This window comes from Rattus rattus, chromosome 9, assembly GCF_011064425.1.
Source record: "Rattus rattus isolate New Zealand chromosome 9, Rrattus_CSIRO_v1, whole genome shotgun sequence".
Classification (NCBI taxonomy): domain Eukaryota; kingdom Metazoa; phylum Chordata; class Mammalia; order Rodentia; family Muridae; genus Rattus; species Rattus rattus.
In genome coordinates this window covers 58,494,479-58,522,316 of record NC_046162.1, presented here as the reverse complement: position 1 = coordinate 58,522,316, position 27,838 = coordinate 58,494,479, and the positions used below count along the sequence as shown (strand labels likewise).

The 27,838-nt window shown below is 47.6% G+C and overlaps 1 protein-coding gene across 1 annotated transcript in view; it reads right to left on the bottom strand.

Moving 5' to 3' along the window:
* B4galnt2 (beta-1,4-N-acetyl-galactosaminyltransferase 2) overlaps positions 1-27,838 on the bottom strand; it is a 50,040-nt gene that overhangs the window by 6,652 nt on the left and 15,550 nt on the right. The window contains exons 2-7 of the mRNA XM_032912266.1: positions 17,348-17,548; positions 16,527-16,664; positions 14,365-14,471; positions 8,818-8,855; positions 3,442-3,622; positions 1,281-1,367 (exon numbers count right to left, since the gene is read on the bottom strand). Coding sequence (XP_032768157.1) covers positions 1,281-1,367; positions 3,442-3,622; positions 8,818-8,855; positions 14,365-14,471; positions 16,527-16,664; positions 17,348-17,548 — 752 coding nt within the window. The remainder of the gene's footprint in view (positions 1-1,280; positions 1,368-3,441; positions 3,623-8,817; positions 8,856-14,364; positions 14,472-16,526; positions 16,665-17,347; positions 17,549-27,838) is intronic.

Here is a 27,838-nt window from a genome sequence, read left to right as displayed (position 1 = left end):
AACCCTCAGCACCCATGCAAAGCCAGGCTCTACAGCCATAACTAACCCCAGTGGAACAGAAGGTGGAGACAGGAGTCTCTGGAAGGTCTAGGACCGGGTACCTTGGTATATGCAGTAGCAAACACTAAAAGGAGACCTTGCCTCACCTAAGATGGAGGGAAGGCGAGGACCACACCTGAGGCCGTCCTCTGACTTCACATCCCCAGTGTAGCAGGAGTGCTTGCTGGCTCGCCCACCCACACAGGCATACGCACTGGCACGCACACACACAAATGCACAGGAGCGTGCACACGCACACATCACTAGATCCTGTAATCTCACCACTAACAAGGCCGAGGCCAGAGGATCTCCAGTCTACCCTGGAATATGGAAGCCATGGAAGTCTAACTGTCAGCAGAGTGCCTGCCTAACATACCCAAAGCCCTAGGTTTGATCCCTACCAACTGAGCTGGCTGGTGCTTGCATGAAATTCTGGCCCTGGGGGAAATGAGGCAGGATGCTTGGGAGTTTAATAATCTCAACTATATACATGGTTTGAGCTCACCTTGGTACAGATGAGACCTTGTCTCAAAAAGGAACTGAGGGGACTGGGGTCTTGACAGTTTAGAGCATGTGCTGGTCTTGCTGAGGACCAGAGTTTGTTGGTTACCAGCACCCATGTCAGGTGGCTCACAACCACCTATAACTCCAGGCATAGGAAGAATTTTGGCCTTTGTGGACACCCATACACAAGGGCGCGTATGTATACGTGAGCATGCGTGCGCTCATGCGCGCGCGCACGTGCGCACACACACACACACACACACACACACAATTAAAAAGAATAAAAATGAATCTTAGAGAAAAAGTGCTCTCTCTGTCTTATTTACTTTTCTACTGCTGTGAAGAGACACCACGACCAAGGCGGCTTATACATAAATCACGTGAGTGGGAGCTTGCTTACAGCTTCAGAAGGTGGGTCCGTGGCCATCATGGCTAGGAGAAAGGCAGCAAGCAGGTAGACGTGACATTTTAGAAGTAGCTGAGAGCTTACATCTTATTCACAAGTTGGAGGCAGAAAGAAAGCGAAGCTCCCCCAGTGACACGGCTCCTCCACGGGGCCACACCTCTGACACGCCTCCTCCACACCTTCTACTCCTTCCCAAACAGTTCCACCGACTGTAGACTGAGCATTCAAATATACGAGTGGGGCGGGAGGAGGCGGAGCTTGTCATTCAAACCACCATGCACTCTGACTTTCACCAGGCCTGATGCCTGAGCCTCAGGGATGAGCGCCTTACCAGGTCCAGGGTCATACAACTTGGGTACAGTCTGATGTTTGATAGTCACTGGAAACTTGGCCACTGATGACTTGGATTCCATACTCACTGGAAGAAGAAGAGAGGTCAGAGCCCAGGCAGTGTCAGATGCGATCAGACTCTGACACCCTGAGGAAGCCAGGGAGGCCAGCAGCCGAAGGGCGAGTCCTGCCTTCGAGGAGGCTGAGGGACCATGCACACTGTAGCGTACACAGTGGCATCCTGACTCCTGACTTGCTGTGCCTCCCTGAGGCAATGTGCTGTAAGGACGGGCTGCTAGAAGGGGCTGGAGATTCGAGGATCTGGATTACTATGCCATGACCCTCCGTCCTGTCTCCAATGACAAGACCAGGACAGTCATCTCCACTGCATCTTAGAACACAGGGTCATTTTCTGAAGGGAGATGCTTTAAAATCTGAAGGTGGGGAGGATGCTTACTACAGCCATGAAGGAGAACCTAGTACCTCTAGCCTTCCTGAGTCCACCTCCCAAGTGCTAGGGTCTTAGGCATAGCACTCCCATGCCCAGTTTCATATGATGCTGGGCCTCGAACCCAGGGCTCTGGGCATGCTAAGCAAGCGCTCTACCAACCAAGCAGGAGCGTGTTACATTCTTTCCCCCTTTTTCTGTGCTGAAAAGGAAAAAGATACTTTTAACAAAAGTACGCAGACAAAAACTGAGGCTGCCCTGTGGGTGGCAAGATTTGTTTTCCCGGGAGTTTCTGTAATGGGTGTGTGTGGTGTGTGTGTGTGTGGAGAAAAACAAGGTCATATCCTTGGAACTGGCCACATTCTCTCTCTGCCAGAGTGCTCACAAGATAGTGATACGCAGGCTGGTTAGGCGAGTTACCTCCTGGACAGAAGCTGAGGCAGCTTTTAAAGTTCCGGAGACTCCCGGAAGTGGCTGCGCAGGTAACCAGGTCACGGCACGGGCTGCTAAACCCAATGACCTGAGTTCGATCCCTGGGGTACATTTGGTAGAAGGAGAGAAGCAACTCCTACAAGGTGTCTTCTGACCTCCGTATGGCCACTGTGATATGCTCATGCCCCCAATAAAGAAGTGGAAATTAATCAAATAAATAGCTTCAGAGCACAGTTAACAGGACCAGATAAGGCCAGCCACGCATGGTGCTGTATGGCTGTAATTTCAGCCATACATACGGAGTCCGAGGCATAGGAACTGAGAGTCTGAGGCCAGTCCGAGATACACCACAAGACCCTACCTCAACAAATGGACAAACAAGTAAACAATTAAAACAAAAAACAAGCAGAGTGTGTGGGCGTACACACCTGTAACCCCAAAGCTTGGGAGATGAAGAGAGGGGGATCTGGAGCTCAAGACCAGCCAGCCACAGCTACGTAAGTGAGTTTGGAAAATCCTGGGTTACACGAGAGCCTATCTCAAGCTGCTAGGGATGTAACTGTGTTGGTAGAGTGGCTGTCTACCACACAGGAGTGCCTGACACTGCATAAACCATTCTTAGTGGTGCATTGCCTATAATCCCGCATACAGGGGGTAGAAACCGAAGGCACACAGGTTCAGAGTCTGAAGTTAGCTTGGGCTATCTATGATCCTGTATCAAGCAAAACAAAACTCCATCACTAACAGAATTAGATGGTGCTGTGGTTTGGATCAGTGTTCCCAAAGGTCCCCATGGTATAGGTATAAACCACTGTTGTGACATTGGGATTTGGAGCCCTTAGAAACTAGGATATGATGGGAGGTGTTCAGGTCCCTGTGGGCATGCCTTTCAGGTGACAGTAGGAGCAGCTGCTTTCTAGCTGTGAGGTGAGAGTCTCTGTCATACAGTCCAACCATACTATGCTCCCTCGCCACAAAGGCCAATTAGCCACGAACCGGAGCCTCCAAGTCTGTGAGTCAGAGCTTTCTTTTTCTGTGTTGTCTCAGGAATTAGCCACAGTGACAGGACTTGGTGTCCACTGTGCAAGGCAAGCAGTGTCAATGACCTTTCTCAAGTCACTCTGTGGGGGTCAGTGGCAGCAGGGGACTCTATTGGGTACAGTAAATAGGAAGGTCATTGTCTAGGTTCAGAAACTGGCACACAAGAAGAGCCCTGGAGGAAGGTTTTGAGAGGGCTTGGTGTCCTTTTCCAGCATTTTGCGATCAGAAGACAGACTCTCACCTATGTCCACCTTGTGGAGATGGTACACGGTGCTGGTGTATGTCACATGCTGGAGGATGAAGTTCAGGACCTTCCGGTGTGTGGTGGAAATGCTCAGCTGCCTCTGGCCTCTGCCCTGCACCTCATTGTCTGAGACATCAGCAAGGGTGTTCAGTGTCCCCAGAGAAGCTTTCAAGGTGACCTAGGGGTGACATTAGAAGTACTCATATTATTATACACCTGTCAGTCACCCCTGTCCATCTCTAGAGACCCTTTATCCTATCCAATAAAAGGGTATTCCCACCTCAGTGTGACTCCTTAGTCTCCCATCCTTTAGAAAAAGCCATTCACAGGAAAGGCAAGTACCCAGAATGGCCAGCAGGGGGCAGAGCACCCATGGTAGAGAGACCCGTCAGGAGCTAGGACAGGTTAATGTTGGTTGTAAAGGGAATAGATTCTACGACTAACTCCTTCCCCCTCCCCCCTCCCCCTTTCCCCTCAAGACCTAAAGACTCGTGGGTTTAAATGACTCATTCCCACAAACATCTCTTTGTTTTTATGGAACATTGTTCATTCAAGACTTTTTCTAGAGCCGGGCAGTGGTGGCACACACCTTTAATCCCAGTACTCAGGAGGCAGAGGCAGGCACTCTGTGAGTTCCAGGCCAGCCTGGTCTACAGAGAGAGTTCCAAAACAGTCAAGACTACACAGAGAAACTCTTATAAAAAAAAAAAGTTGGGGGGCTGGTGAGATGGCTCAGAGGTTAAGAGCACTGGCTGTTCTTCCAAAGGTCCTGAGTTCAATTCCCCGCAACCACATGGTGGCTCACAACCATCTATAGGGAGATCTGATGCCCTCTTCAGGCTTCTAGATTGTTTCTTCTTCTTCTTCTTCTTCTTCTTCTTCTTCTTCTTCTTCTTCTTCTTCTTCTTCTTCTTCTTCTTCTTCTTCTTCTTCTTCTTCTTCCTCTTCCCCCTCCTCCTCCTCTTCCTCCTCCTCCTCTTCCTTTTCCTCCCTCCTCCTCCTCCCTCCCCCTTCTCCTTCCCCTCCTCCCTCCCCCTTCTCCTTCCCCTCCTCCTCCTTCAATAAGGTCCTGAGGTCTCACTATGTTGCCCAGAGCAGCCTTGAACCCCAGAGCTCAAGAGATCTTTCTGCGTCCTGCCGTCACCACCCTAATAGCTGGCACAGCCCATAGGGGCCACTTTGCCTCGCTTCCTGCTGCAGTTGCTACCGACTTCTGTCTGTCAGTCACTCCTGGTCCTCTACCCTCTGATATCCGAGGGGAGTTTTCCAGGGTTTGGTTCTGGGTCTTTTTCTCCTACTGTAGCACAACTCCCGGCAGAGGATTTTACCCATCGTCGATTAGGTACCATCAGGTTTCAAGTGGTTTCAAGGTGTTTGTTATATCCCGGTTTGGTGGCACATGTCTTTATCCCCAGCTCTCTGCCACCTGAGTTTGAAGCTAGTTTAGTTTACACAGGGAATTCTAGGCCTGTCAGGGTGCAGTGGTGAGACTTCGTCTCAAAAAATTAGACAAACAAAATGTCTGTCTCTGACTCATCCCACTGCCTTCACCATTGGCCCTGTGTGCTGTTTGAATGAAAACACCCCTCAAAGGCTTATATGTTTGAATACTTAGTCTACAGTTGGTGGAACTGTTTGGGAAGGATTTGGAGGTGTAGCCTTGTTGGAGGAGGTGTGTAACTAGGGCAGGCTTTGAGGCTTCAAAAGTTCCATACCTTCCCCAGTGTACTGTCTGCCTCTTGCTTTTTTTTTTTTTTTAAGATTTATTTATTTTTTTTATATATGAGTACACTGTAGCTGTCCTCAGACACATCATAAGAGGGCATCGGATCCCATTACAAATGGTTGTGAGCCACCATGTGGTTGCTGAGATTTGAACTCAGGACCTCTGGAAGAGCAGTCAGTGTTCTTAACCATTGAGCCATCTCTCCAGCCCATCTGCCTCTTTACTTTTTTTCTTTTTGAGCTGAGGACCGAACCCAGGGCCTTGCGCTTGCTAGGCAAGCACTCTACCACTGAGCTAAATCCCCAACCCCTGCCTCTTGCTTTTAAGATGCAACTTTCAGCTGTTCCTACCACCATGCCTTTGCTCTGCCACCGTGGGCTCTAACCTTCTGTATCTGTAATCACAATGAAATACTTTTATAAGTTGCCTTGGTCATAGTGTTTTTATCACAGCCATAGAAAATTAACCAAGACAGAAATTGGTACCATATTCATGGGATATGACATACCTGACCGTATTTGTGACATTTGGGGACATTTGTGATTTGGGGACATTGAACTAGGAAAGTGGCTGAACGCTGTATGCAGAGCCTAACGGGCCAACCTACTGGGAGCCTGGAAGACAGTGGTGCTGGAAACTATGGGGATGGTGGCTCAAGAGGTTTAGGGGGAAACAATATGAGCAACTGGGCTAGAGACTGTCCTTGTGATGACAAGGACAAGTCTGCTTTCTGCCCTTATTCTAAGAACTTGCTTGAAGCAAAGTTAAAAGCAAAGGACTAATTTCTTCCACAGAGGAAATTTCAAGACAGCTTAATACTGACTCTGTCGTATGGTTATTATTAACCACTCTTCAGCAGGTCTATAATGAAAAAGAACAAATGGGCAAAGAGAAATACAAAGTGTACAGTTTGAAGAAGAAAAGAGCAAGCTGGTAGCAGCATACTTCCACGGCTTCCACTGGGGTTCCTGCTTCCAAGGTCCTGCTTTCAGTTCCTGCCTTGACTTTGATAAACTATTGTGATGGTTTGTATATGCTTGGCCCAGGGAGTGGCACTATTAGGAGGTGTGACTTTGTTGGAGTAGGTGTGTCACTGTGGGTGTGGGCTTAAGACCCTCATTCTAGCTGCCCGGAAATCAGTCTTCTGCTAGCAGCCTTCAGAGGAAGATGTAGAACTCTCAGCTCCTCTTGCACCATATCTGCCTGGAGGCTGCCATGCTCCCGCCTTGATGATACTGGACTGAACCTCTGAACCTGTGAGCCAGTCCCAATTAGATGTTGTCCTTATAAGAGTTGCCTTGGTCATGGTGTCTGCTTACAGCAGTAAAAACCTAAGACAACTATGATGTGAAACTCTAGGCTGAAATAAACCCTGTTCCCCAAGATGCTTTTGGTCGTGGTGTTTAGCACAGCAATAGACCCTTCCTGCTAGGAAGACTTAACTCAAAGTTAGAGTTAAAAAAATAAATCACTGGAGAGATGGCTTAGTCATGCGACCACAGGAGCCAGAACATGGAGCTCAGCACCCACAGAAGCTGGGCATTCTGCAGAAGCCTGTTGTAAGTGTCACTTTAGTTCTTCAGATGAGGTGATGAGATGAGCGCTGTACCCAAGCTGTGCAAATACACGCTCAGGCTGGGTCCAGAACATTTCTCTGTTCTAACTACACAGGCCTCAGCCTGTAAGCACCTAGCCTCCGTACAATCTAATCTTCCAAGCCGACTGGTTCAATCAGCTTTACTCAGCTTCTGCCTAGATCTCTTTGCCTGGCCTTGTATTAACTTTGGCAATTGGTTCTAATCTTCTGGTTCCTTCTCATTCTCTGGCTTTTCTGCTTTCGCTCTGTCTGCTTGTTCTCTGGACGACTTGTCTCTGTAAAATCGTCCTTGTAAAACTGCCATACACACACCTCACTGCACCACCTCCCTCTCTCCCTCTCCCTCTCCCTCTCTCCTTCCTTCCCTCTCCCTCTCCCCCCCTCTCATAACCTCTCTTCCCTGTGCTGTTCTTCTGTGAGTTGAGCATATTCTATCTCTGCCAAATCTTCCTCTGATTCATCACTTTGTCTGCCCCTCAATTAGACATCGCTTTCAAATATGGCTGCTTTCTTCTACAAACTCACCTTACCTTCACTGTTAGGGATTGAAGGTGTATACAAAGGGCGTGTCTGTTATCCAGCCAGATCATTCTGTAATCAAAAACATGTCTGTATTTGGGCTAAACCATATTTTTTGGACGTGATCCCTTTCCAGAGCAGCCATGTTGCTGCGTTAAAATTTCTCTACAACCTGTAACTTCAGCTCTGAGAGACCAGATAGCTCTTCTGGCCTTTGTGCCTGGTGGCCTGAGTTCAATCCTCAGTATCAATCAATCAATCAAACAAACCTGCTAAAATCAGTTCGTTACTACTAGTCACTGCTGATGTAAGCCCATCAACCCCTCTCACCCAAGTCCTCTCACAACATGTAAAGACCACTTTCTTCCATTCCATCTCCCGGATGCCCAAAAAGTGGCCATTAATTCTACCTGAAGATGCAGCTGGGTGCAGGCTTCTCTCCATTCCCACCGCTCTAAAGGCTACTCTTCCTTTGGTTGTCTGCAATAGTTAGGCACCTTTGTGGGAAGTCAACCGGGTTAGCTCACTCCTACTGAAATCGCAGGCCAATCAGCAGACAGAGATCTCTGATTAGCAAGCCCTTAGGCAGACAAGGAGGAGTAGCAGACAGCCACACCCACACGGTAAGGAGGCATAAGCACCTAATAAAAGTACCTAGAGGCTTGGCTCAGGGGTAGTGTTTGCCCAGAATGTATGAAGGCCTGGATTCCATCCCTAGTACCATTATAAAGAAATAAATCATAGTTATAGAAAGATGACAGACAGGGATAGGATGGGAGGGTTTGTGTGGGTGACCGAGGGGAGCCCTCTGAGGACATAGAGCAGCCTATGCACCCCCCACTCCACCCTCTATTCAGCCTGTGGGGGGTGATGGGTGTAGACCTCATTTCTGAGCTGAGGAGATGCCCACAGTGGGTAAGAACATGTCTTGTGTCGCATAAGTAGCAGAACCTGAATTTGAATGCCCAGCTCCCACATCAAAAAGTCAGGCAACCCCCATCACCAAAGGTGGATAACAAGACAGGAGGCTCATCAGGGGTTGCTGGCTGTCAGCCGAAACCCAACAGCTCCCCAGTGTCTCAAGGAGTCAGGTGGGAGAGCCGTAGAGGAAGACACACCTCCAGACTCCTCCCTCTGCAGGTACATCTGCATGCACCCCAAGTCTCGATTCTCAGGGCCCTTTTGCAGGTTCTGAATGAGATTGCACCTCACCCTCAGACATCCCTTCCTAAGACCCCAACCCAGAGCTGTGTAATGAGGGGAGGACAATGGGACATCTCATCCTCTTGTTGTCAGAGGTCACATGTGGCAGCTGCTTGCCCCTAGAGCAAACACAGCCATGTAGGTAGCTTTGGAAGTTCTCCCTGCAGTGGCTCCAAAGGCCAGAGAACTGTGCAAAATGCCCCCATGTCCCACTTGTATCCGTGTGGGGTTTGAGTTGGATTAATGACAGGGGCTGGTTAAAGGCTGAGATGAGCCATAGGTGTGGAAGGGAAAACAGTGCTAAAAATGCTGACATGGGGACTCTTACCTCATAGACTGGGGCATCTGGCCCTTCATATTGGAGGCCTAGAAGACACAGGAGAGGGGAAAAAGTGTCTGAGTGGACACCAAAGCTCCCTCATACACCTCCCTGCCTCCGACTCCTACATATCTGAGAGCCCCACCAAGTGCCATTGCCTAACAGACGGTCGGCCTACATAGTCCTCATTCCCAGACTGTGAGAAGGTCCCATGTTCTCAAACCCACACGGGTCTAAGACTTCCAGTGCTCATCCTCAGCTTTGGGTTCTGTGAACTCACACAGCCCCTTCCAGATGGTCCTGTTACTGAAGGCAAAGCAATAATGGCGACGTAATGAATACTGAATGATCCTCGAATGAACCTCGGAATAGTCAGACTCTCAGAAATAGAATAAAACCTGCCAGGGGGTGGGAGGGAGGATGTGATAGTTACTGTTAATTACGAACATGACAGAATTTAGAATTGCCTGGGAGAAGGGCATCTGAGCATGTCTCTGGAGTAATGGGAAGACCCACTGTGTGAATGGATAATGAGCTGGAGCTAATGTGCCCATCCATGGCCCCCTTCTACTGACTTGATTGCATGTGTGTATGTGTGTATGTATATATGTGTGTATTTGTGTGTGTATGTATGTGTATGTGTGTATGTGTGTGTGTCTGTGTGTGCATGTGTGTGGTATGTGTGTGTATGCATGCAGCATATATACATGTGTATGGAGGCCAGAGGTTGACTTCCTTTATTTTATTTTATGTTTATGGGCGTTTTGCCTGCATGTATGTCTGTGTACCGTGGGCCTGTTGCTCATGGTGGTCAGAGGCCTCAGATCCTCAGGAACTGAAGTTATGACGCTGGGAATCCCCATGTGAGCCAAAATAAATCCTTTCTGAGTTGTTTGTGTCAGGATATTTTATCAGAGTAACAGGAAAAAGCAAACTATAAAACAAGCAAGACACCCTCCCAGGTTTTTCAAATTATTTGTGATGATACTTCTTGAAACTATTAAAAGGATTAAACAATTTAAAGTTATTTTGTTAAAAATAAAAGAAAAAACACAGTGCTGGAGAGATGGTTCAGAGGTTAAGAGCACTGGCTGCTCTCCATAGACACTGAATTCAATCCCCAGCCACCATATAATGACTCACGCCCATCTACAATGGTGCCCTCCTCTGCTTGAATAATTATAAATAAATAAATAAATAAATAAATAAATAAATAAATAAACAAAGCAAGCACCAGGCATGATGGTACAGGCCTTTAATTCCAGCACTTGGGAAGCAGAGGCAGATGGATCTCTGTGCTTTTGAGGCCAGCCTGATCTACAGAGTGAGTTCCAGGACAACCAAGGCTGTTACACAGAGACCCCCTGTCTCACAAAATCTAACTTGAATAAATAAAAACCACAGAACAAACATGTTGGAGATTGGTGCTGATGCTTTGAGTCTGTGTGTCCAGAAGCTGAAGGTCCTTGTCCTTAGTTGGTTTTTTTTTTTTTTAAATATTTTATTTATTTATTATATATGAGTACACTGTAGCTGTCTTTAGACACACCAGAAGAGGGCATCGGATCCCATTACAGATGGTTGTGAGCCATCATGTGGGTGCTGGGATTTGAACTCAGGTCCTCTGGAAGAACAGTTGGTGCTCTTAACCACTGAGCCATCTCTCCAGCCCTGGTCACTTTTTTCTATTGGGCCTGGGGTGGCAGGTGGCAGGAGGAAGATTTGGGAGTGCCCAGCCTTTGAGGTAGTCAAGACATTTTAAAATTAACTGGTACTCTCTCTCTCTCTCTCTCTCTCTCTCTCTCTCTCTCTCTCTCTCTCTCTCTCCCCCCTCTCTCTCCCCCCCCCCCTCTCTCTCTCTCTCTCTCTCTCTGTATGTCTTTGTCTCTCTCTCTCTCTGTGTCTGTGTGTGTGTGTCTCTCTGTGTGTGTGTGTCTCTGTGTCTCTCTGTCTCTGTGTGTATGTGTGTGTGTGTGTCTGTGTGTCTGTGTCTGTGTGTTGTCCATTTGCAGATCTGAGATAGCTTCTGGGCAGGTGCTTGCTTTTCTCCTGCCGGGAGCACAAAGTGGTGCAGCCAAAAACTCACCACAACACAATTAGACTGGAGAACGGTCTCAGAAGAACGCTGTTCGAGCATAAGTATCCGAGTTCAGATCCCAGCACATTAATATCAATGTGGTATAGCTGTTACCCTATCCCTGATGGGTGTCCTACACACCTGTTACCTATCCCTGATGGGTGTCCTACACACCTGTTACCTATCCCTGATGGGTGTCCTACACACCTGTTACCCTATCCCTGATGGGTGTCCTACACACTTGTTACCCTATCCCTGATGGGTGTCCTGCACACCTGTTACCCTATCCCTGATGGGTGCCCTGCACACCTGTTACCTATCCCTGATGGGTGTCATACACACCTGTTACCTATCCCTGATGGGTGCCCTGCACACCTGTTACCTATCCCTGATGGGTGTCCTACACACCTGTTACCTATCCCTGATGGGTGTCCTGCACACCTGTTACCCTATCCCTGATGGGTGCCCTGCACACCTGTTACCCTATCCCTGATGGGTGTCCTACACACCTGTTACCTATCCCTGATGGGTGCCCTGCACACCTGTTACCTATCCCTGATGGGTGTCCTACACACCTGTTACCTATCCCTGATGGGTGTCCTGCACACCTGTTACCCTATCCCTGATGGGTGTCCTGCACACCTGTTACTCTATCCCTGATGGGTGTCCTACACACCTGTTACCCTATCCCTGATGGGTGTCCTGCACACCTGTTACCTATCCCTGATGGGTGTCCTACACACTTGTTACCCTATCCCTGATGGGTGTCCTACACACCTGTTACCTATCCCTGATGGGTGTCCTACACACCTGTTACCTATCCCTGATGGGTGTCCTGCACACCTGTTACCTTATCTCTGATGGGTGTCCTGCACACCTGTTACCCTATCCCTGATGGGTGTCCTGCATACCTGTTACCCTATCCCTGATGGGTGCCCTGCACACCTGTTACCCTATCCCTGATGGGTGTCCTACACACCTGTTACCTATCCCTGATGGGTGTCCTGCACACCTGTTACCTATCCCTGATGGGTGTCCTGCACACTTGTGACTCTATCCCTGATGGGTGCCCTGCACACCTGTTACCTATCCCTGATGGGTGTCCTACACACCTGTTACCCTATCCCTGATGGGTGTCCTGCACACCTGTGACTCTATCCCTGGTGGGTGTCCTGCACACTTGTTACCTATCCCTGATGGATGCAGAGATAGAAGGATTGCTAGGACCTGCTGACTTCCAGCCTTGCAGGGAAAACACGAGCCCCGGAAAACCTACCTCCAAAGGAGAAGCCTGACATAATAGAGAGCACCTGACACAGTCTTCTGGCTTCCACACATATCTACATGCACGGAAGCATGTATATACACAGACACACATATGTGCATATATAAATAAATATTTTAAATAAACAAACAAAATAATCAAATAAACAGATTTTTTTAAAAAATAATTAAGTTACTCAAAATGTAAGATCATTTTTTTTCTTTTTTCTTTTTTTCGGAGCTGGGGACCGAACCCAGGGCCTTGCGCTTTGGTAGGCAAGCGCTCTACCACTGAGCTAAATCCCCAACCCCATAAGATCATTTTTAAACGACTACTCAAAAACATTATCAGGGTTAAGGGTTGGTCACATTGGCACAGCTCTTGTCTGAAGTCTTGGGTTCAATCAATCGTTCTCTCCCTTCAGGCAAAATACATCAGTCATCCCTCAGGACTTAACCAAGCATGACTTCAGCCAGAAAGGAATGCAGAAGTAAGGAGGCTTAGCTGCCACTGGGCCTAGGAGGGCCAGTTTCTCCTTCTGGTTCCATCCAGAAGGCTCCTGGCAGATTTGGCACCTGCATGCCTTCTGTCTATCCCGGGCACTCACGCTCCACCTGTTTGCAGTGTGGGTTTGCATAACTTGGGTCTTGCTCACGGAGACTTGCTGGATCCTGAGTGCCACTGTCACCCAACTACACTCAGATCTTTTCCATGACTCATTGGGGGTGGGGGTGGGGGTCTGTTTGCCTCCAGATGCCAAGAGCCCATTGTAGGGCAAGAATCCACCAGAAGGTCCAGAGTCCATCTACCGCCTCTGTGAGGGAAAACACCTCAGCCTCCTGCACTTGGCTTTCAGAAAGATGGTAATGTTGAGCCAGAGGGGTCCGTAAAGACCCCATGAAGAGCTATTTTTGTCTTTGTTTTGTCTTCATTGTTTTATTTTAGTTGCTTAATTTGGAGCGTTTGGTATTGGAGTGTGGGGTTAAAACAGTCTCATTGTGTAGCTGAGACTGATCTCAAATTCCTGATCCTCCTGCCTCAGTCTCCTGACTGCTATGTGGTTACAGACGAGTTGTACCACATTGGGCTTGGAAAAGGATTTAATTGTTATTTTAATTTATATTAAAATGCTTTATTTTGCACACGTGGATGTGTGTGTGGCAGAGGGTGGGGGGTGGGAGGGTACACGCATGCCACAGCTCACATAGGGGCAATCCTGAGGAAGCTGACTCTGCCGTATGTCTCCTGAGTACAGACCTCAGGTGTCAGCGTGGCACAGACCCTTCTACCTGCCAAGCCAGGCTTCCTACTTAGAAGGGAGCTGCGCTGACATAAGCATTCTTCTCAAAATGCCTTCCTTGAAGATGGGGGTCATCGAAGTGCTCCTGATGATGGAAGTCCTTTGAAAACCAATTATTCTCTGAGATTCTCAGAGGCCCACAGAATCCTAACTTCTGTATTAGCCCAGAGCCTCGGGGAAGCCATGGCTGGAGATCCCGAGTTGTGTTTGGGAAGCTTTTGGTGCCGCTTGGCAAAATATTGGCAAAAATATTTACATTGGGCTAAAACAAGGAAGTCGGCTCAGGCAAGAATTTGACATTGGGCTAGGACAAGGCTCAAGATGAATACGGCGGAGGGATTTGATCTTTGTATCTTTTTTTTTCCTTCTTCTTCTTTTTCTTTTTTCTTTTTTTTTTTTTTTGGAGCTGGGGACCAAACTCAGGGCCTTTCGCTTGCTAGGCAAGCGCTCTACCACTGAGCTAAATCCCCAACCCCGATCTTTGTATCTTGATCATCTTATGAAGTCCCTGAATACAGTGGCCCTGGGAACTTTGTTTATGCCTTGTTTGTTCCTTGACTACGTTGTCTTTAAGCTAGAACTGACCCTATTCTTCACACGTACCTAGAATGGGATAGAAGCAGACTAGAAATAGTGAACCTGCCTCAGCACTTGCTGGAGTCCTACTATAATGTCGTCTAATCCTCCTTTTCTTTTTTCTTTAATCCTCACTCCCTCCCTCAAAACCCTGTTGACTGACTGAGTGGGCTTGCTCAGTTGTGGAGGCAGGGACTCTAACACAGACAGAAATCCCGCCAAGCTTCCTGAGCTGTGCACATAGACACCCTGTGAACGGCAGGCTCCTGATTCGTCCTTTCGTTTAAGGAGAACAGAGAGAGCATTGCCGGTTGCCCCTAAGGATACAGATGAACCTACCTGGGATGAGAATCGTGTGCAGGGGCATCACCTCCACACCATGGACCGGGTATCCAAAGGGGAGATTGGGTGAAGCCAGCAGAGGTGGTGGACGAGGCAGCCCTTCTCTTCAGGAGAAAGCAAGCATGAGAGTTGGTGCACAGCAAAATGCATTTTAGGGGCTGGAGAGATGGCTCAGCAGTTAAGAGCACTGACTGCTCGTCCAGAGGTCCTGAGTTCAATTCCCAGCAACCACATGGTGGCTCACAACCATCTGTAATGGGATCCAATGCCCTCTTCTGGTATGTCTGAAGAGAGTGACACTGTACTCACATATATAAAATAAATAAGTAAATCTTTTTGAAAACGCATTTTAAAAAACACCCTTATAATCAACAAGAACAGGTGAAATTATTACCCACACACACACATACATATGATTTAAAACAATAAAAACGTAGATCTGTCTTTGCTGCTTGTTTTGTTGAGGCAGGATTTCTCTGTGTAGCCCTACACCAGGCTGGCCTCCACCTCACAAAGATCCTCCTGCCTCTGTTTCCCGAGGGCTGGGATTAAAAGCGTGTGTCACCACCACCCAAGTAAAAAGCAAATCTTTTTTTTTTTTTTTCCGGAGCTGGGGACCGAACCCAGGGCCTTGAGCTTGCTAGGCAAGCGTTCTACCACTGAGCTAAATCCCCAACCCCTAAAAAGCAAATCTTAATGAAAGAGTATCCCCATCCCTGACCAGCCCTTTCTACATGCCTGCTTACCACGGCGATGAATTTCTATATCTGAAACAAGTCATATATATAGACAATGTGAGAAGGAGGCAAGGTTCACGTTCAGTTAGAGTCAGCCGGGCCCGCATAGGAGCATTTTCTCTAAAGCATCAGTTCTCAGCCTGTGGGTCAAACAACCCTTTCCCAGGGGTCGCCTAAGACCATCGGAAAACACAGATATTTACATTATGATTCACAACAGTAGCAAAAATACAGTTATGACGTAGCAACGAAAATAATGTTATGGATGCGGTCACCATAACATGAGGAAACATGTTAGAGGGCCTCAGCATTAGGAAGCTTGAGAGCCTCTCTGCTCTGAGTTACTTTTAAAGGGGCTGTTACAAGTAACTCTATCGTGTTGGTTAGAGGCAAGATCTTGACATGAAATCTACGCTGGCCTTAAACTTACAATCCTCCTGCTTCAGCCTCCGTGCTGGAATTACTGGCAAGTGCCCAGCATATACAAATCCCTTTTAATAAAAGCCAGCCAGAACCTTTTTTTTTTTTTTTTTGGTTCTTTTTTTTGAACTGGGGATCGAACCCAGGGCTTTGTGCTTCCTAGGCAAGCTCTCTACCACTGAGCTAAATTCCCAACCCCCAGAACCTGTTTTAATTCCCCTCTTCAACCAACAACTTTGGTATCCACCCTTTGTAATTGAAAATGTGGGGAGGACTGGGGCTGTAACTCAGTGGTAAAGCATTTGCTCAGTACATTGCAAAGATCTGGGTTTGATTCTGAGCACCACAAGAGAAGAACTGAGGCAGGGGCATAAAGGAGTAGAGCTCAGTGGTGGAGTGAGACCTGAAGTTCAGTCTCCAGCACAGTCAAAGGCAAAGTGACATTCTGCACGTCTGCACATGGTGGCACTTGACAGAATGTTCCTGGTACATAGAATCACCTTCTGTGCTGGCCTGGGCACATGGCAACTGTACCACACTGTCACTGAGCAGTGCCAAGCTCTCTGGTCCTTTTTCTCTGTCAGTTTTATTGAAATGTTTTTTGTGTGTGTGTGTTTAAAGATTTATTTCTTTATTATAAAGATTTATTTATTTTCTTTAGTATGTGTACAGCATTCTGCCTGCACATACACATGTAAGCCAGAAGAGGGCACTAGATCCCAATGTGGTCACTGGGAATTGAACTCAGGACTTCCAGAAGTGCTCTTAACCTCTGAACCATCTCTCCAGCCCATCACTGAAATGTTCTGTGACACGAAACCCTGCGAATCTTCCTCGGAGAATGCTATTCTCCATTGTCTTCCTCTGCTCATCCCCCATAGTTCCTCCCAGGGGCCCCTCAGGAGTTCGAGGTCCAGACTTTTCTCAGGGTTCCTCACTCTCTCGAGCACTTGAGTGTTTGCTGCTCCCAGAAACCCAAGAGCCCCTCACAGCCTTCCTCACCTCCTCTGAAAGTGCTCAAATTCCGCCTGTCTTCTGGCGTTCACAGCCGGAAGGTCCTTCTGGTTGTAGGCGTTCTGATACTTGTATTTCATTTGCTGTTTGCCAGACTCACAGTCGCACTGATTTTTGGGGAAGAGCCTAGAACAAGGGAGAAAAGGTTATAAACGTGGACAATTGCTGGGAGGGCAGGATCTTAGCCTGAAACTTTGTGTCACTCACACTGTCCTAACTGGGTTGATATCCAGCAAACACCCAACAGTCCCCTCCTCCAACCCCTCAGAGTCAGGATGAGGGGGTAGGGATGAAGGGGGGGGACTAAAGAGCATTCCCCTTTTCCTTTCTTTCTTCTTTTCCTTTTCTTTTTTGAAACGAGATCTTGTCTGTGGCCCAGGCTGGCCTCAAACTCATGGTAACCCCTGCCTCAGCCTCCTGCGTGAATCACCAGGCCCAACAGACTCTAGAATTATCCCTTCCATCTTGCTTCTTTTTTTTTTTTTTTTTTTTCTTTCTTTCTTTCTTTTTTTTCCGGAGCTGAGGACCAAACCCAGGGCCTTGTCTTGCTTCTTAAGACCAACAGGCCCTTCAGTTGGCTGCTAGCCCCACTAGGGCCGAAGGCAGGCAGCAGCATCCTCTCAATGAGGTTGCAAGGTTACCGGGTGCTGTAGGAAACAGAGACTGGATCCCACAGACTGCACCTCTTTGAGACTCACTTTAGTAACCAGCACCCGTTCTGAATTGTCTGTAATGTCTAAGGCTCACGGAGAAGCAGGGAAGAGACATCATGAGAGACAACAGAGGGGCCAGAGCACCCAGAGACTCACCAGATGTCACTGTAGGTAAAGAGTGTCCTCAGGTGCTCCTCGGATAGAAGTTTCAGCACTGGGTCAACCGGCTCAGGCTTTGGGAACGCTGGCTTGAAGGTGCCCAACTCTGCCGTAAGGGGCAAACTTCTGAACATAAACACAACCGTGGCAAGTCCTAGGATCATGACTAACATCTTGAGGAGCCATGGGAACCTGGAGCTGGCAAAAGACACAGGGAAAAAGCAAAAGGCATTAGAATTTTTGATCTCGAGAGCTGGGGAGATAAGAGTTCGGTCTCCAGCACCCACGTAAAAATCTGGATGCAGTTCGGTGAGCAAGAACACCTCACTGTGCAAACCTGAGGACTTCATTTGGGAACCCAGGGTGCAAGAACAGGACCAAGTTCCACAAGTTGTCCTCTGACACCCACACCCAAGCCATGGCATTTGCTGGTGAACATTCATGCACTCAATAATAATAATAATAATAATAATAATAATAATAATAATAATAATCTTCGTTTGTTTTACTTTTTTGTTTTGTTTGAGACAGGTTCCACCATATCACCTGGCTGGTCTGTAACTCACTGTGTAGATCATGCTGGCCATGAATTCCGCCTGCCTCTGCCTCTCGTGCTCAGATTAAAGGCATGTGCCATCATTATTAGATTACTTTTTTTTTTTTAAGAATTATTCATTTATTTTATGTATATGAGTACACTTTTGCTGTCTTCACACACACCAGAAGAGGGTATCAAATCCCATTACAGATGGCTGTGAGACACCATGTGGTTGCTGGGAATTGAACTCAGGACCTCTGGAAGAACAGAGAGTGCTCCTAACCACTGAGCCATCTCTCCAGCCCCAGTTTAATTGTTTTTTTAAAAGTTGGGTATGAAGCTAAACAGGAAAACAATAGAGGATGTTAGGGGCTCACTGGCCAGTCAGTGTGGTCTAATGGTAAGTTTCAAGGCAAGGATATCTCTCTCTCTCTCTCTCTCTCTCTCTCTCTCTCTCTCTTTCTCTCTCTTTAAATATTTATTTATTAATTATATCTAAGTACACTGTAGCTATCTTCAGATACACCAGAAGAGGGCATCGGATCCCATTACAGATGGTTGTGAGCCACCATGTGGTTGCTGGGAATTGAACTCAGGACCTCTGGAAGAGCAGTCAGTGGTCTTAACCACTGAGCCATCTCTCCAGCCCTCTCTCTTTCTTTCTTTCTTGTCACTGTTTTCTGAGACAAGGTTTCTCTGTGTAACCTGTGTGGGTGTCCTGGAACTGGTACTATAGACCAGGCTGAACCCAAACTCACAGAGACCTTCCTATCTCTTCCTCCAAGTGCTGACATTAAAGGCATGCACCACCACCACCACCACCACCACCACCACCACCACCACCACCAGGCAGAGACTCTGCCTTAAAAAAGGTGAAAAACATTTCTTAGGACAACCCAAAAACAGAGAAGAAAAGAATCAACTGACAAAAGGATCAAGAAAGATCCCAAATGAAGGGATGGTGATGGGGAGAGGGGAGCTGAGAGGGAGAGGTGGAGGGGGAGCTAATGGGATGAGGGATGGGCTGGTAGGGAGAGAGAAGGGGGAGCTGATGGGGGGTGGGGAGGGGGAGCTGATGGGGAGGGAGAGAGGGAGCTGGTGGGAAGAGAGGGAGGGGTAGCTGATGGGGAGAGAGGGAGGGGGAGCTGATGGGTAGGGGGAGCTGATGGAAAGAAGGAGAGGGGGACCTGATGGGGAGGGGAGCTGATGGGGAGAGGTGGAGGGAGAGCTGACACATCTGAAGTCAGGACTCACTGCACTGTCATTGCAGCCGGCTTCAGACACATCAGAAGAGGGCATCAGATGCCATTATAGATGGTTTAAGAAGTTTAGTCAGTCATCACAAAGAAGGCACCCAAGGGGGTTCCTCACATCAAAGCAAAACAGGAAGTTGGGAGAGTGGAATTCCAGCCCAAGGGACAGTACTAACTACACTCTGGGTGGGTCTTTCTTTCTGTTCCTTCTTATCAGGGAGCCAACAACAAACGCTTGTTCATTCTAGATAGGGACCACAGCCCAACATAATGATTTTTACCAAAACCAACTTGGTGAAGCAATGAACTGATTGGGAATCTGGGTGAGAGGTTTCTTACAGGAGAAGGACACCCCAAAGGCAGCGGCATCACCAAAAGCTGATGCACAACACGGCTCAGGAAAGCTGCAACCCTGAGCTCACTGCGGAACTCGCCAGGCTCCTTTCTCTCCAAGCAGCTCTGTGGCTGGGAAAAGCACTGTCTTCCAGCAGCTGCTTACGGTCTTCATAGTCTTAGCCCCCCCCATAGCTCCTTAGTTGTTTGTTTACATTTTGAGTGTGCCCTCTACCTTCCTCGAAGGAATATTGTCACTCAAAACTTCCTGAGCCTTAACAAGTCAAGTCACCCATTTAATCCTCTCTGGAAATGTTTTTACAGACTGTCCCCGGTTAGGATTTTATTGCTGTGAAGAAACACCACAACCAGGGCAGGAAGCCTTATAAAGGAAAACATGTCATCGAGGCTGGCTTACAGCTCAGAAGTTTAATCCATTATTGTCATAGCAGGCAGCATAGCAGAACACAGATGGACTTGGTATTAGAGAGCTAGCTGAGAGTTCTACATCAGGATCTGAAGTCAGCAAGAAGAGAGAGTGGCACCGGGCCTGGCTTGAGCTTCTGAATCTCAAAGCCCGCCCCCAGTGACACACTTCCTCCCACATGGCCACACCCCTAATACTGCCACTCCCTATGGGCCTTTGGGAGCTCATGTTCGTTCAGTCCACTGCATTTCACTCCCTGTAGGTTTATAGCCATATCCTGATGCAAAATGAACTTAGTCCTCCTCCAAAAGTCCCCATAGTCTACTGCAGTCTAAACAATGTTTAAAAGTCCAAAGTCTGTGATACTCATAGCAATCTCTTAAGCATTATCTCCTGTAAAATCAAAAAAAAAAAAAAAAAAAAAGCCCATCAGGGCAAACTCCAAACTCTGCATCTCCGAATCTGATGTAAAAGTGCTCTTCAGATCTCCAACTCCTTTCAGCTTTGTTGACTGCAACATATTTTCTCTTGGGCTGGTTCCATTCCCTGTTAGCAGCTTTTCTCTGCAGAAATCCCATGACTCTGATACCTCCAGCATCTTGGGGTCTCCAAGGCAATCCAGGCTTCACCTTCACAGTTTCACACAATGGCCTCTCTGGGCCTCTATGAAGGAACACTCCTGAGCCATGCTGGGCTCAAAGGCTTTCCCTAGTCATAGAGGAGATTCCATGACCTCTTTCTCGTATAGTTGACTCTAAAGTTAGAACCACGTGGCTGAAGCTGCCAAGTTTTGCTACTTGTTGGGGTGGAACATGGCCCCCCTCATTCAAATAGATTCTTACCAGATTTCTGTTTTTGGTTTGTTTGGTTTTTGGGTTTGTTAGTTTGTTTTTTATTTTGTTTTGAGACACCGTTTCTCTGTGTAACAAACAGCACTGGCTGTCCTGGAATTTACTCTGCAGACCAGGCTGGCCTCAAATTCAGAGATCTGCCTGCCTTTGCCTCCCTGGGATTAAAGGTGTGCTCTGCCATACCTAGCCTTAAGCTTTTCTTTACTTCCTTTGCCCAAGTTGAAAGTTTAGTTAGGTGAAGCCATGTTCTGAGGCCATTGGTCCGTTAACGCCATTTGGGATCAGGCTTTTCTTCAAACGTTCCCCTGCTGCTCTTTTTCTCCTCAAACTGCACACTTTGTGTTTTCCTTGCTTATCTTGCTCCGTTTCATTATAGATCAGTGTAAGAACAGCCACTTTTAACCACATGACACAGTCAACACTAGGCGGTTTTGAAATTTCCTTTGCCAAAACTGTTAATACATAACTTTTCAATTTAGCCTCAGGCAGATGTTTTGGACAGGGGCAGAAAGCAGCTACTGTTAGGGTCCATGAATCATCGAAGAACAATACCCTATCCTCAAACAGTATGCAAAAAACCAAAGAGCATTTATTCTTGCATAGAGGGGCCCGATTTCATTGGGATGGAAGGACTTCAGCTGAGGAACATTATGGAGGAGTAGGTGTCTTATATCTTGATTGGTGGGTTCTATCTCTGGGGGTCAGACCAAGTATTCTTGCTTTGTGCCAAGGAAGAGTAGGTAGCTCCTGACCTCTTGGCTGCACGCTTGGCTAACTTAGCCTTATATAAGGTTGGAGAGACACCTAGTTATCACCGGTTTTAAGGGTTAATTTGGTCAAGGACTCCTTCAGGATCTGATTCATCCTCTTTACCTGACCTGAACTGTGGGGTCTATAGAACAATGTAATTTTCGATTTTTTTCCCAAGGTCTGCACTAAAGATTGGGTTACCTGAGAGATGAGTGCTGGTCCATTGCCTGACCCAAGCAGGATGGGCAGGCCATGCCTTTGTATGATTTCTTTCAAAATCTTCTTTGTCATTACGTCAGCAGTCTCCTTCTTTGTTGGGTAGACTTCTGCCCATCCTGAAAAAATATCTATAAAGACTAGCAGACATTTATACCCATATCTTCCTGATTTTATCTCTGTGTAATCTATTTCCCAATTGGCTCCAGCTTTTGGCCTCTGATTCTAGTTTCTCGAGCTTCTTGGCTGGGGTTGGAAGGATCCATGGCCTGGCAGGTGGGGCAATTTGAGATCGCGAAGTGTCCGATATCGAATATTTCGTATTCTGCCCATCTTAGCAAATATTTTTTTGTTTTCAGCAGTCCAAATGTGAGGCTTGGTGGACTTGGTGAATGGGCTGTCTGGCAAACTCCTTGGGTCGGATGCTGTGACCTTCATTGGTATCTTATAGATCCCTTTTCATTTAGCCTGACCCGTTTTGCTCTGTGCAGTATAGTCAGTCACAGTCAGGAGTGCAGGGGTGGTGAGACTACCAGAACATGAGCAGTCAGAGTCATGCTGGCTTCCCAAGCAGCCCTGTCAGCCATGCTCTTTCCCCTGGCTGTCTCCGATGGTCCCTCTTGAGGCCCTGGGAAATGGATTCTAGCCATCTTGAGCCATAGCTCTGACAGTAGAGCCAATATCTCTTTTTTTATTTTTAATTGTTTTCCTGTCTGCAGTCAATAATCCCCTCTTTTGGTATATGGACCCATGCACAGTATATTAGCAAAGGGACATCTGTATCAGTGTCGACATCGACCGCGGTGTCTTTTGTCAGCCTTAGAACCTGAGTCAAGGATATCAGCTCAACTTTTTGGGGGGGGACCAATGTTCCTGGTGGCAGAGCAAATGCCCAAGCAACAGAATCTCATGTCAAGTCCATTACTGCTGCCCCTGGATACTTGGTTTCATTTTGAACAAAACTGCTCCCATCCATGAAGTAGATGCATTCAACATCTGCCCAGGATATGTCAGTCAGGTCCGGGCTAATGTTCGGGACATACCTCAAAACTACGGAGTAGTCTTGTTATGTCAGGGAGCAGGGCTGCAGGGTTGTAGGGCAGATGACAGGTTATACCTTATGTGAGGAGGATTTAGGAGCAGAGCTTAAAGCCTGTCAGTCTGGCATTGGACAGCCAGCGACTGGGTGGATTCTCCAGGGTCCTCTCAATAGTATGAGGGGTGGTGAGAATAAGATCTTGCCCCGTGGTTATCTTGTGCGTGTTACCTTAACCAGCAGGGCTGTGGCCACTTTCCTCAGACAGGCTGGCAATCCTTGAGCCATTGAATTTAGCTTCTTGATAGATGGTCCATAGGTTTTCTCCATGGGCCTACTGTTTGAGTGAGCATTTTCTTTGTTATGCTTTTTTTTTAAATTCACATATAGGTAGAAGGGTTTGTGAAGTCCAGGAGGGCAGGGCCAGTGCCTCTAACAAGGCCTTCTTCAAAGTCTTAAAGACCATGTCCATCCTTGTTTGTCTTCTTGCCCCCTAGTAGTCTCATATAAGGACAGGATACTTCAGTAAATCCTGGCACTCAGAGTTTATAAAACCCAGCAAATCCCCAAAATTCCCATACTTGCCTTTAAGTAGATGGGACAGGGCTGCTGAAGATGGTCTATTTCTGGGCATCTGACAACATTCGTTGACCCCCTTTGACTTTGTACCCCTGACAGGTGACCTCAGGTTGTCAGAGCTGGGTCTTTTCAGCAGACACTCAGTAGCCCAGCGGACTCAGTTCTTGTAGCAGATCCTGTGTTGCTTCTTGGCAGTTCTCCATGTCAGAGTCGCTATTAGGAGATCATCTACATATTGGAATAGAGTTATTCGGGGGGGATGGGCCCTCTAGTACTCACCCAAGGCCTCATCAAAAATGGTGGGTGAGTTCTTGAATCCCTGAGGCAGGTGTGTCCAAGTCGTTTGTCTGTGGAAGTCCTTTTCCAATTTCCAGTTCTTGCCATTTAAAGGTGAATAGGGGCTGGCTTCGGGTGTCAAGGGCAGGCAGAAGAAGGCATCCTTCAAGTTGAGCATAGTGCATGTAGTGTGCCCAGGAGGGAGGTTTCTCAGCAGGGTGTAAGAGTTTGGAACTGTGGGGTGACTATCCTCCCTCCCTCTGCTTGTTTGCTTTCCTCAAATCCTGCACAGGTTGGTTGTCATGGTAATGAGGCTTCTTGACTAGAAGAAGGGGTATGCTCCCTGCTGGTCAGCAAGGGACCAGGATCCCAGCTTCTCAGAGTCGGTTGGTGTGTGAGGTTATTCCCATCCAGGCCTCTCTTTGCATTGGATATCGCCTGGTGTGAATTGGGGTAGCCAACTGAACTATTATGATCGGGTCCCTATGAGGGGCCAGTCTGATTGGATTTCTCTTTGCCCAAACTTTGGGGACCTCAGTCAGGAACGTCTAGAGCAGTGGGCTTGGTGAGGGAACTGGCTGAGGGAACAACTTGTATTCTTCTAGGGTCAGGGTCAAAACACGAGTAGGGCCGGTCTTATCCAGCATTTCCATTTTCTCTCAGCCAAAATGGATTTTGGAAATGGTCAAAACCCATTTTGGTGAGGATATCTCTCCCCAGCAGAAGGTATGGGCATCCTGGGATGACCGTTGAAGAGTGAGTTACCCATCTCATTCCCAAGTCCACCTTTCTTCAGGTTGTCCACGGATAGGGCTTGATGCCCATTACCCCTTGTACCCCTGGTTTTCAATCTGACATGGCCCCAGTGATTGTTTTAAAATAGAATGTGTGTACCAGTGTCCACCGGAAAAATCTATTAGTTTTCCCTCTACCTTCAGAGTTACCCAGGGTTGAGTCTCATGGCCCTCAGTCACCGATTCCTCTAATTCCAGGGCTGTGGGTTTTCTGTTAGGGCATTCATTTTTCCAATGGCCCATTTCTTTACAGCAGGCACATGGGTCTTTCTTCAGTGTCACTGAGACAGTGCGTTGATGGGGACAGTGAGTTTTCTGAGCCACTGCCTCTCAGGTCCCTGTTATCCTTGGGGTCTTGTTGGTGGCAGCTAGTGTATTTTGGCCAATCCCTGTTCTGTTGCTCCTGGTCTCTCTAATGTTATAGACTTTCTCTGCTATAGCTACTAGCTCTGTCAGTTGTTTACCTTAAACCCCTCCAAGTCGGAGTTTCCGCCAACTGTCAGGGGCTGCCTGGTTAACAAAAGCCATGTTTATAGCTGATTGGTTTTCTCTAGGGGGTATAGGTTCTATAGACCTCCGTGAGTCTTTCTAGAAACACCCTGGGGCTCTCATCCTTTCCTTAGATAACCTTGCTTACCCTGGATAAATTTGTAGGCCGCCTGGCAGCCTCACAGAGGACACCCCCCACCCCCAATTAGGCCCAGTGTCTCTCCTTACATCTGACAGTGTTGTAATCCAAGTCAGGTCGAATCGAGGGAAAAATTACGTCAATATTAGTCTGAACCTGGGTGGGGGTCCGGCTTGCCCCCCCCCCCCCCACCCCCCCCACCCCCCGCGTCCTGAACCAACCAATATCCAGGCGGCAAATTCTCTCCCTGGGTCCTGTGGTGAAGAGGATCTGCGGCTGACAGTCACCCCAGGTGGGCCGCTGAATCAGCACGACTGAGTCTAGAAGAGCTGGCGGCCTTTCTGAAAATGGGGGGGGGGGGGCTTGTATCTTTCAGTTTTACAGGTCATTACTGGCAAAAGGCAAATAGGTCATAAACAGACTCCCCAGTGGATCTGGGGGTCCTGTGGCCCTGAGAGGTAGGGCGGTGGTTGAGTCAGCCTGATGAGAAGCTGAGTCAGCTCTCTGGGCAGTTGGAGCCCCGAGTATGGGGCAGACACCAGGAACTTCCTCTTTTTCTGCCCGCATCTGCTGGACAGGAGCTGCAACAGCGATATAAGGAGTGGGGCAAAGAACCTCCTCTGGGTCTGAAGGAGGAAGTAAGGCTGACCACCACGGCAGAGGAAGAACAGCAGCCGGTGGTGCAGCCCGTAGCAAAAAGTGTTCCATCCAAACAGGGGGTCTTTCCACAATATGGCGATATAAGGCGCCTGGCCCGGGGGACTCGAGACCGCATAGACCACAGTTTTTGCCCAGTAAATGATGAGGATCAGTCCCCTCCTTGGGGCAGGCAACTTTTTTTTTTTTTAAGTTCTTTTTTTTCCGGAGCTGGGGACCGAACCCAGGGCCTTGCGCTTCCTAGGCAAGCGCTCTACCACTGAGCTAAATCCCCAACTCCGGGGCAGGCAACTTTAAAAGTGGGCTGTTTATTCCTGCAGAAGGAACAATCAGCCCTGAATCTTCCATAATATATATATATATATATATATATATATATATATATATATATATATATATATATATATATTCAAATAATCGATAAAAACAGCAAGCAGGTGTTGTTCTTGACAGCTCCAATCCCAGCCCTTGTTTCCTGTGACAGATAAGTGTGTGCTCTTAACAGTTCTACAGCCCTAATGCAGAACTATCACTGTTACTATCACTACTGTTACCATTTCTATTTTTACAGACAAGGTCTCGGGCTGGAGAGATAGCTCAGTGGTTAAGAGCACTGACTGCTCTTCCAGAGGTCCTGAGTTCAATTCCCAGCAACCACATGGTGGCTCACAACCATTTGTAATGGGATTTGATGCCCTCTTCTGGTGTACCTGATGACAGCTACAGTGTAGCTATATATAATAAATAAATAAATCTTTTTTTAAAAAGGGGGGGGGGGCGCGTCTCACTAGCCTGGACTTCCTATGTAGACCAAACTGGCCTTGAACTCTGCCTGTGAGTGGAGCATCTTCTGAATCAAGTACATAAGAGCAAGAATAAATGCATAACTTTAGACCACAGGCTAGGAGATGTAAGTAACTTGCCGAGGTGCTTGCCTGCTAGGTTTAAGCCCTGGTTTCAATTCCCAGCACCACATACACTAAGCAAGATGGCGTATGCCTTATAGCTCTAGCCCTGGGATGGTGGAAGCAGGAAGATCAGAAGTTCAACAGCAGCCTCAGCTACACTGGGAATTTAAGGCTAACCTGGGCTTCATGATGTTGGGGCCACAGAGGTCCTTGTGCTCACAGAGAAGAACTAAGAGAAGCAGGAATGTTAATCACACGGGGGTGTCTCCTCAATGGAGGAGATTAAATCCAATAAATACCTGCATTCCATCTAGGAAGCCGAGAGTGGATTTTACTAACAGTCTGGTAACTTTTCGGCTATGAAAGCAGACCTCACTTGTCTTTTGCTCTAGCGGGCAGACTTCACTCAATTCCCCCAGAATGGTAATCTCAGACTCTTCCCCTCCCTAGACTATCTTTAGGGGAGATATCACATGTACTTTACAGCCTGCTGAACGATATACTGTTCCTCAGAGACCACAATGGAGTCTAGGCCTTCTAGCCATAGAACCCACCCTCACGGGCACATGTACTTTGTAACAGAGTTTCTAAGTAGTCGCACCTTAAGCTTTATTGGGAACCTGCGATTGGACTGATTGGACTGATGGTTGCCTGGAAACCTTTCCCCAAATTGTACTGTGTTTTAAATATGCCAACAACGAACTACCACCAGGCATTACACTTCCTGAAGTCTGATCCAGGTTGACAAGCCAGTCTGCACAAAGTTTCCATCTTATCACTTCGTGTGGTTCCCTTCCCGGTCTGATACCTGCAGGAACCAGCCACACGCACCCCCATTATCTCCATCTTGTCTTTACCAATGTTCTAATTCTGTGAAGAGATACAATGACCAAGGCAGCTCTTATAAGAGAACATATTTAATTGGGGCTGGCTGACAGTGTTAGGGGTTCAATCCACCATCATCACGGCAGGAAGCATGGTGGCATGTAGGAAGAAATGGTGCTGGAAAAGTAGCTGAAAGCTATATCCTGATTCACTGGCAGAGAGGCTCTGGGCTTTGCGTGGGCTTCTGAAACCTCAAAGCCCACACCACCAGTGACATATTTCCTCCAACAAGTCCATACCTCCTAATCCTTTGAAAGAGTGACACTAGAGTAACCAAGCATTCAAATCACTACACACCTCAAAACAAATAAATAAATGCAGAACCCATTACACTAGGAAACACGCTAGAACTATATA